This window comes from Nannospalax galili, unplaced genomic scaffold (genome assembly GCF_000622305.1).
Source record: "Nannospalax galili isolate Female #2095 unplaced genomic scaffold, S.galili_v1.0 scaffold250, whole genome shotgun sequence".
Taxonomy (NCBI): Eukaryota; Metazoa; Chordata; class Mammalia; order Rodentia; family Spalacidae; genus Nannospalax; species Nannospalax galili.
Window position 1 is genome coordinate 5,848 of NW_008328329.1, and position 10,705 is coordinate 16,552.

At 51.2% G+C, this 10,705-nt stretch overlaps 1 protein-coding gene across 1 annotated transcript in view; it reads right to left on the minus strand.

Moving 5' to 3' along the window:
• Positions 1 to 7,266: 7,266 nt before the first annotated feature.
• Positions 7,267 to 10,705, minus strand: part of LOC103725904 — a gene marked incomplete at its 3' end in the record, with an annotated part of 64,677 nt that continues 61,238 nt past the window's right edge. Inside the window, exon 7 of the mRNA XM_008823279.1 lies at positions 7,267 to 7,414. Coding sequence (XP_008821501.1) covers positions 7,267 to 7,414 — 148 coding nt within the window. The remainder of the gene's footprint in view (positions 7,415 to 10,705) is intronic.

Here is a 10,705-nt window from a genome sequence, read left to right on the forward strand (position 1 = left end):
AGCACAGGGAGCCAATCCCAGGAAGGGTCCAGGCTGATGTATCCTAGGCAGCACACAATACAGGGAAGCACCAGCTGGCCTGCAAGGGTTTCACACCTTAATTTTGTGTCATAAGCACTGAACGATCTAGTGTACACACACAGATGTCAGCCAAGCAGGACTGAGCTATTTGTGAGGTTCCCCTACTAGATCCTTCACCCACACATGGGTTGTGATTCAGCTCTGCACAAAGGTCTGGGAACACAACGGTTGAAACACTAGAAAGTAAGACTGGCAGCCGGTCACACACATTGGTCTCCCAGGAGCAGGTCAGCAGCTCACATATTTAAAAATCACAGGCTTTCAGGGCCTGCAGGGATGGCTCAGTTGGTGAAGCATTTTCCTGCAAACTTGAGGATTTGGATTTGACCCCAGCACTCACATGAAAATGCTCGGCATGGTGATGTGATCCTACAATCCCAGTGCTGGGAGTCAGTCAGAAGGATCCTGGGGGCTTGCGGGCCAGCCAGTCTAGTTTAGGTGGTGAGTTTGAGACCTTTGAGAGACCCTGTCTCAAAGGAGGCGGATAGCTTTCAGCTCCAGGCTGTGGAATTTGTTGATACTTTAGGCGGACACCTAAAGTATCTTGTGGTCTCTACACTCATATGCATGAACACACACACACACACACATCACACACACACAAATCACACACACACATCACACACACACATCACACACACACACACAGCACACACACATCACACACACACAAATCACACACACACATCACACACACATCACACACACACATCACACACACATCACACACACACAAATCACACACACACACAAATCACACACACAAATCACACATCACACACACACACAAATCACACACACACAAATCACACATCACACACACACACAAATCACACACACATCACACACACACATCACACACACACATCACACACACATCACGCACACACACACACAAATCACACACACTCACAATCACACACACATCACACACACAAATCACACACACAAATCACACACACATCACACACACACATCACACACACACATCACACACACACACACAAATCACACACACATCACACACACACAAATCACACACAAATCACACACACGCACATCACACACACACACACACACACACAAATCACACTTTGATGATTTGTTGATGACAGTAATATTACTGGGGGAAAGAATCCTGGCCCGTGTGTTGTGTGGATTGAGAAGATTAAGGATAGTTAGGGGTCAGGAGGGCAGGCGTGAGGTCATGATGTTCAAAGGGTCCCACAGATATGACCTCTGACCTTTGAAATGCTGTCTGAGGACACACTTCCCCTGGCTAGTGCCAATGGGAGGCTTCTGGGAAAACACAGAAAGACTGCACAGCTGGAACCATCCCCCTCAGATCAGAGGCTTAATATACAACAAACACCTACGGAAGAGTGTCAGGACACCCTCAAGCATGAGCCACCTCCGAGGACAGGAAGAGGCGCGTTCTATAGTGACAGAAGAGAAGTATGTCAGGAAGGAGGCACAGCCTCTGCTACTCAGGTGCAGGGCGTCAAGAGTAATGGCCAGAGCTTCCTACTAATGCTGCTGGATTAGTAGAATCCAGCAAAAGACGGGGAAGGAACCAGGCCCTGCCTTCAGGGCCTGTGTGGTTGGTGATGTTGACCTAAGGGTGGCTGAAGCTGCTTCTTGGGCCAGAAAGTGAGCACACTATTCACCTTTCTTTCCTTCCCATTGGAAAACCAACAGATTGCCTTCCATAAATAGGTATTTTTATGACCTATTCTGCTCATTGAGGAAGAATTGCCTGCAGTGAGGATCCAGTTGAGGGCCCAGCCCTGGAGGCTGGTCTGAGTGCCTCTTGGCTGGTCTGTCCGAGACTCAGTGTGCGAGTTTCCCATACTGTTGCAACAAATTCCACAGCCTGGAGCTTTAACTGACACAGGCTTGTCAGCTCTTACTTCTAGAGGTCAGAAAGCCAAACGGTAGCCTCACCTCCCACGTCTGGCTCCCTTGTCTGCCTCACACTGGGCCACCAGGTAGTCCAAGTGGCGTCCCTGACTTGCTGGGTGTGAGCCCTCTCCATCTGTAGCCCAATGTCTTTGTCACATGAGGCACAGGTCATGGCATCTTGGGTGGGATACTGTTTTCCTGTCTGCTGAGTCAGGTGACGAGGAGCAACCACCAGGGCCTCTACTGTAAGGTCTTTTTTTTTTAATTCTGGGACTGAAGATTTCTGCTGTTTATGGGTCGTGAGCCACGGCTGATACCTGATGCCACATGTGGTCTTGACAGGCACTTCAAATAGGATTATCATGGCTTCTGAGGACCCCACCCTTGGCTGCAATCTTTGGACGCCTCATTCTGCCAACCGTTAAAAGCTAGAGTCAATAAGAATGAACTGAAAGGGACAAAAGGCAGGAGGGTGAGGGGGGACATGCGAGGAGCCAAGGTTCGGCTGTAGCCCCGCAACAGAGCATGCTGGTCCCTCAGCTCTGTGGACGCGTGTTGGCCTGGGCCCACCTCTCAGGCCGTGGTACCCTGGGAGGAGGCAGGTGAACTTCTTGGGGGTGTGCCCAGTTCCTAGGCAGGCTCCTGTGTGGGTCCCTCATGACCATCTGGAAAGTGGGGGTGGCCACTGGGAGACCTGCTTTGCTGGGGACATGTTGGGAAGAAAAATGGGGCTCTTCTAAAATTAAAAGATCAAAGAGACAACAAAATACAGTAGTGAGCCATGATGGTGTCCTGGTTAAGACAAAACAAGACACATGACTGCTGTGTCGGACGTAATGGGGTCTCATGGACACTTGAGTACAGAGGCTGGCTCTGAGCTGGGTTGTGTCCCCGAAGTTCACACATTGAGTCCCAACCCCCTCCCCCCACCCCCAATCTCAGATCATGGCAGGACCTGCACAGAGGCAGCTAAGCAAGGTCATAAGGTTGGGCCCTGCACCAGATGATGGAGTTCTTCAACAGAGAGGACATATGGACTTGGACACTGTGAGCCAAGGAGTGGTGTCAGGAGCCAGCCCTACTGCCCCATGATCTGGGATGTCCAGGCACCGACATAAGAGAGAAGAAGCTGCCGCCATGCCAGTTACTCGTCTGCTGTTCCAGAGTCTGAGTGAGCCCTCCAGGTAGGTGTCAGATGACATTAGGGACGTGACAGTGTTGTCATTTCCTGATGGGACAACAGGGTTGCAGCTATGGAGAAGGACCTCACTTTTGGATATGGACTAATGTATTTTGGTGTCACTATTCCTGAAACACACTCTGAAATTGTTTGGCCCAGAATGAGGCTCCCGGTGAATCACACTGAGAGGCTGAGCCTAGGTGAGTTTGCGGGTGACTGTCAAGTGATTTCAACAGGGGCTTTAAAACTGGTACTGGGAAGTGTGGGCAACATGAAAAGCATGGAAGGTTGGTCCTGGGAAGTAGTGTGCAGGTTACGACAGGTCAGCTCTGCGAGCAGTTGTGTGGGGGTAAAGTCCAGCCTTGGGCAGGTCACGCAGCCCTCTTGGCTGCAGCTCTCCCACTTTCAGTGGGGACAGCGCTGAGAACTGCCCTTTGTCACGAAGAGGATGTTGGAGAAGCTTTGGCTGTTCACGGGCTTCAAGTGCTTGGATGAGCTCCAGACAGTTCTCTCAGGTCTGGGGTGGTTCACACTGCTGGGACTACAGCAGCTACGTCAGCAGCTACACCTCTCCAGGAGGACACCCAATTGATCCCAGTCAGCATGGGGTGGTGGAGCCAACAGTGTTTGCCATGTTGACTCTGCTTTTACCAGTGACAAAGACGAGAGAAATGTGTTATGAAAAGAGCAGATGGTACAATCCGAGAGGGCAGGTGGTATGGTGAGCCAGACAGCCGGCAGAATTTCTGAGCTTTAACAAGATTCTCCCCGGCAGAGAGAATGCCAAATGCAGTTGCTGCAACTCACTGAGCATGGGGCTGGGCAAGGGCTGGGTGTCCTGGGCCAAGCAACTATCTTTATGGAAACAACCTTGGAGCAGACTTGGGTTTGTGTGGGTGGCAACTGAGAGTATACCACCACTGTCATGTGCTTCCCACACGAATGTACATGTGTGCTCTCCACCTAACCAAGCTGGGACTGAGGAAGGAGCACCTGTTGGGGCTCTGGGAGGACTTCCTTCTGCCATGGAGATCAGGCTGGCTTGCCTTCACATTAACCTGACTCCTAGGACAGAGGGTGAGGTTGGTTCTCAACCCTACTTGACCATGAGATGGGAGACCACTGTGCTCTGGATCTTGTTTTCACATACCTGGGTTTCTGGCTCTTCTCTAGACGTGACCCTGCTATGGCTTCCACTTCCCTCTCTTGTCATAATTCAAGACATTTCCTTTCAGCTTATTTAAATTGTACCCCAAAATAGCATCATAGTTCTGCTCCTGATTTAAAAAGCAGCCCAGAAAACTATTGCATAATTCTTTGTAACCATGAAAAAACTGGCAAAAGCCTGTGAAGGTCTTTAGAGTCCTGAGAGAATGCAAGTGGACCTAGCCACATGAAGGAACTCTGAGAACATCATGGCAAAGAAGACAGAGATGCAACGCGGAGTCAAAAATGCTACTTCCAAAAGACCTTACAACAGAGAGTGGCCGCCACATGCCCACCTGAGGGCGGCGGTGGGTAAGAAGGCCCAGCCCTAGCGAAGGAGGCAACGGATAGCTGCTGGGAGATGGGGAGTCAGCCTTCTGTAAGGGTGTGATGTCTGGTAGGCTGACCAGGCTCCAAGCAATAAACCGACACCCAAAAGCATTTGAAGAACACAAATTATACTTGATAGGCCTTCAGAAAAGAAAAAGAGCACCAGAGGATATGCAATGGAGGGTACAGGGGCGAGTGTGGGTGCTTGACTGCGATCAAAACACATTGGATGAAATTGCCAAAGAATCAACAAAATTATTATTTTAAAAAGACTATGACTCCTACATGGAACCACATGGGAGCAACCACGTGGGGCTCGGTGGCAAGGTGAGCCCTCTAACAAGCGTAAGGGTGAAGACAAGAAGGGGCTCCTGGAATCTGGGACAGAGGTCAGCAAGTCCTAGCTGAAGGAGGGAATCAGATGATGAGATTCTTCTAGAAGGTCCCAGGAGCCTGGAGAATAAAGTGGCCAGTCTCTCACAGAAATAGTTCTATCTGGGGCTGCCCTAGCCTGAGAGATTGCCTCCCCGGTGACCATGACCTCCAGCAACTCGGGCTTCTCACACCTGGTACGGTTTCGAGCTGGGTGGGATTGAGTCCTTGGAGGTGGTGCCGGGTCATGTCCCAGGTGCATCTGGAAATGTTTCCCTCTTACTGTGGTGTGGACAGACAGGGTTGAGGGCTCTGTCACAGAGGACGCAAGGGCTCTTGTCACAGGAGGGCATGTCCCGAGGCACAGGCTTTAAATTTAAGCACAGTTCGCTCACCTGAGTCCACTCCCCTCCACCTCCACTTCCTGTCCTCTTGCTCTCCCCATTCCCAACTCCTCTATGGGGCCAGTGGCCTGGTACTTAGGCATCTTGGCACCTGTCCACAGCCTCTGATAGAGGATGTTTCACAAAACCTTCTGGTTTGATTGGATGTGATTTATTTTGCTTTTCTTCTCAATATAAAACTTATAAATTACAACAGCCTCTGAGCAGACCTGTACAAGGCACACAGGCCCAGACCCTGTGGTGGCAGAGGGCAGAACACCAGCTCTCCCTGGCAAACACATGCAGGAGTGTGGCCTAGATGTGAGAGGTTTGCTGCCCCACAGGACTTTGCTATGGCAGCTCTGTCCTCTGAGCGCAGGTCAAACTCCTATAGCCAGGAGGTCTGAATGAAGGGATGGTATAGGATTATACTATCTGGGTAAAAGCCCCCTCAATGCTCAGAACCAGGATACTGAAAAGTCCCAGGAACGGGCACACTGACAAGGAACCTCTTGCCATCCTTGCATGGATTCTTATCCTATGTGCTCTTGTAATACTGTCATGAGTCTGGCGTGGCATCGGCGTGATCTTAAAACTGTGGGCTGGCAAAGTTGATATTATTACGTCTGGAATATGTGCAACTACCTCTTGTGCTGAGGCTGGTGCGTAGCCGAGGAATGCACACACGTTCATTACTCAGCATGCGGGTGTTTACTGAGCGCCTATTTACATGCGGGACTTTGCTAACCAAGGTCTCCCTTGAGTGGGCTCACATGTTAGTCAAAATCCACACTTTCCTTAGGGCTTGTGAATACCTGGGAACAGTAATGTGGAAGAGGGCCAGGCACTGTGAAGACACACACACCTAGGCCCTATGCTTGAGGCTCTGCACCCTGCACACCCACTGTGGTGGATAGCTTTAGTGTCAACTTGACACATGTGGGTTGAGGGAGCCTCAGCTGGGGAATTGCATCCATTGAGCTGGCCCGTGCCATGTCCGTGGGGCATCTTCTTGATTGTTGAGTGATATGGGAGGGCCCAGCCCACTGTGGGTGGTGCCACCCCTGGGCAGGTGGGCCTGTGTTGCATAAGAAAGCAGGCTGAGCAGGGGCCAAGGGAGCAGGCCAGTAAGCAGCGTTCCTCTATGGCCTGTGCTCCAGCTCCTGCCTCCAGGTTCCTGCCCTGAGTTCCTACCTTGGGCTCCCTGATGAACTGTGTCCCAGGAGATTTAAGATAAAATAAACCCTTTCCTCCCCAAGTTGGTATTGGTCAGAGTATTTTGTCACAGCAATGGAGAATCAAACCAGAACACCCACCTAGCGTATCATAAGCATGTGCAATAGGAGATCATGTCCTTTTCCATGGAAATAGCTCCAGGACCACAGTGACACCCAGCTGGAATGAAGCCAGTAACATTTGGAGAAACAAATAGTACCCACTGTTCACTCTTTGCCAGAAAGCACAGCACTACGTTAGTCATCACACCCATCCCCACCACCCCACGTGTTCATAGACAGCGTGATTCTATAGGTCACCCACACAGGAGCAAAGAGCTGGTTCCCACTGGGCTTCCTGTGTCCTCAACCCACATCTTCAGGGCTCTATCAAAACAAGGAGGCTGACTCCAGCCTTTGGGCTGTGACAGGTGCTGGAGGAGACCGCAACACTGGTCTTCAATAGGGGTTCAGGTCTGTAGGTAGAGAAGGGGCAGAGCCAGGGAACTTTGCAAACTATGAGGGTGGGCAGGGTAGGTCACAGCCAGGTGTCCCCGTCCCCTCTCCCCCTGCAGGGTCACCTAGGTTAGGTACGTACAGGTCAGCACGGCCAGGGAGCGGTTCTTGGATGCGTTCTCTTCCCTCTGGGCTATGAGTGAGCTGCTGGGCTCCGCTTGGTAGGTGCACAGTGCCTCCCACTCCTTCTCCAGTCGGTTCTTGTTCTTCAAGTGGTCCTCCATGTAGGCCTGAAAAGAAGACACAGTCAGGAGTGTAGGGGCTGGGGCTGGCCATGCCAGGCCTGGGAGAACACAGGCCTCTTGGAAGCACAGAGTGTGTCAACCTTCACAGCTTTTGTTTATGGTTCAAGGTGGGTGTGATGTCCCCACTTGGAGACTGAGCTGAGATCTGAATTATGAGGTTCACTTGACCAGGGGGTGGCTTGCTGGGGAAGACAGGCAGACCCCCATCAGGTCACATTTGACTAACCAGAAAAAAACTGGCCCAGAAAATGTCCAACCAGAGGATATAGGGCTACGACAGGGGAACAGCATTCACCTGGGATGGGGAGGGACTGGCACGGGAACCAAGGGCCAAGTTGGGCTGGTGGCTGTGCCAAGGATCAAGGAGAGCCAGTGCAAAGAGGAGCAGGGTTAGGAGGATATGTCTGGCAGAGACATCAGACCTCGTCAGTGGGAGCCACAGGAGGCTTATGAGCGGGAACAGCTCGAATGCATGTGCCTCAGAACCTCTGGGTACAGCACTCCTCATACCACAGAAGGGACAGACACAAGTCAGCGTTACATGAGAGCAGCTGTGGGCATTTAAAAAAACAGGAGGAGAGAAAGCTACCGACGAGCCCGGCTGGGGTTCATCTTGGCAAGTGCTATTTTGTGTTGAAAGTCTTTGCTTTTCAACTTCTTTTTCAAAGAAGACCACTGGCTCTTAACCAGCAATCCCGTGGTGTTATTTGCCTGAGAAATAGCAAGCCACTGCTCCAACTGCTTTGTAACCACCAAGGTCCCTTCAGAAAGCCTGAGAGAGGCGGAACTGCAGCCTTCACCATGAGGCAGAGTGCTCAGCTGCCCAGTGGGCTCAGCTCTCAACAGCCCTCTCTGCTGATCCCAAGAAGGCATCCTGTTTAATGAAGAGCTACAGTGTCCCTAGATGGTTCTATCAACCCACCCAAGAGGGACACGATGCACATTGGCATGGGAGATTTACGCACTATTGGTGTGTGTGCAAACACAGGGAAACACGGTGTCTGGTAAGCAGTCTGAAAGAGTCTGCCCAGATGCAGGGAACTCAGATCTACAACCGCTTGTGGACCTGCCCCTCACTTCCACATGAGTCTACACAAAAGTCATTGTTTTTAAAGTTGTACAATTTGTTGAGTCATTTTAGACCCCAGGATGCTCAGACCTGTGCAAACCGCAGAACAGCTTCAGCATTAACCAGACACGAGTCATCAGAAGCAAAGACTTCGACCCTGGCCCTTCCAGTCTTAATTTTCCCAGCACTTGCCCGTGTGCACACATGACTAGTTGTGGTCTGAGGATCATTCCCTACCATTAGGGCACCATGTGGCCTGCACAGCTTAGTGATTCACTCACTCTAGAAATGGCAGATCACAAGGAAAACCTGCTCAGGGACCAAGTCCAGTTGCCACGTGGCACCCACAGGAAGCAGCGTGTTCTTGTGGCTTAGCTTAGCTTCCCTTTCCTGTTTCTTCTCTTCCTTCCTTTCTTTCTTGCTAGGCAAACACTCTACCACTGACCTAGATCCTCAGCCCTGCTTGTGACAACAAGTCATGCTTCATCTGCCGACACAGGTTTTCAGGTGTGTCCCCATAAGAAAACAAAACACACACAGTGCATGCAGGTGCACACATGGCCTCAGTGCCATGTGGCCAGCACCCAGCAGTCAGCCCAGGGTTCGTACCCATCTCACTTCCACCTACTGCCCCCACCCAGGGGCCAGGGGGGCAGAGGAGGAAGGCAAGGCGGGTACCTCTGCCCCTGTGATTGGAAGGAACCCCCATCCCCAGGCAGCCCCATTCCTTGCAGTTTTGACTGGAGCGAACGGGAATTGTTCTGGAGGCTGTCCTGCTGGACCACTTCCTCCTGGCCCTGTGCCCTGTGAGCAGTAAACAGCTCTGGGGGTCTTGGAGATCACTTTGGCCCCATTGTACCACACAGGGCCTACAGCTCGTGGTGGTGGGGTGAAGGTACTGAGATGGCCTGCTTGGGGGGCCCCGGCTGTAACTGTCATACACACAGCCTGCAGCGGGAAGCCACGGTGCATTTCTCTTATTGTACCTCGAACAGGTGCCCTATGAACCTGTGCACTTTGCCTACACAGCACCCACCCTCAGGTGCCTCCAGTGCAGAATCAGTACACCGGGGGATGGCGAGCTGTGAAATTAGGCAGAACTGAAAGGGCTTCGCCTGGAAAACAGCTACCACCACCTCCTTAGAGATGGCCATTGTGAGGGCCGGGGTGTGGCTCAGTTGGTAAAGTGCTTGCTTTGCAAGCATGAGGACCCCTGGGTTTTGTCTCCAGTGTCCACATAAAAAGCTGGGTGTGGTGGCGTGAGTCTGTCATCCCAGTGCTGGAGAGGCAGGTAGGCAGGTAGGAAGATCCTGGGAGCTTGCTGGGCAGACATTCTAGTGAAACTGGTGAGGTTTAGATCCAGTGAGAGACCTAGTCTTAAAAAGTAAGGCGGAGAGTGACTGAGGAAGACACCCAAGATGGACCTCTGGCTTCTGTACTCAGATGCACACACATTCATGCACATGACACACACATACAATACACACATGCACACATATACACACATGCACATACATGAATAGAGATAATCACTGTGGAACATCAAATACGTATTTTTGTACCCACTAAATTAAAAATTACTTATTTGTATTATGTACATGTGTGTGCTTGGCACAGTAGGAAGAGTAGACGTAGAGGACGACCTTTGGGAGCTGGTCTCTCCTACTGTGGACTCGAAGGACTGAACTTGCATGGCCAGGCTTATGCGGTAAGTTCTCTTACCCACTGACCCATCTCACTGGTCCTTTGTATCGATTCTCTAAGATAGGGAAACACCTGGGCATGAGCAGCACCCCTTCCAGGTGTGCAACCCTGGCGCCTAAAGTCCCTTCCTCAGCAGGCCTTTCCATCTCGTGAGCAGGCACAGATGGCTCTGGGCAGTGAGGTTGGTCTTCGTTTTCCTTTTTAGGAAACCCATCACAAACAGGGATGATTCTGACGGGGCTTGGCAGGACTGTCCCAGGTATCACCTGTAGAAGTGCGTGCTGTAGCATCCTATTCCTGTGAGCAGCAGCTATTTAAACTGCATGTTTACATGTGGGGAGTGAGTCATGGCAAGTTCACCTGAACTTCTTTAAAAATATTTATTATTACTATTATTATTATTATATTATTTTGGTCCTTTTGAGACAAGGTCTCCCTGTAGCCCCAGCTGTCCTGGAACTCGCTATGTAGACCAGGCTGGCCTGGATCTCACAGAGATCTCC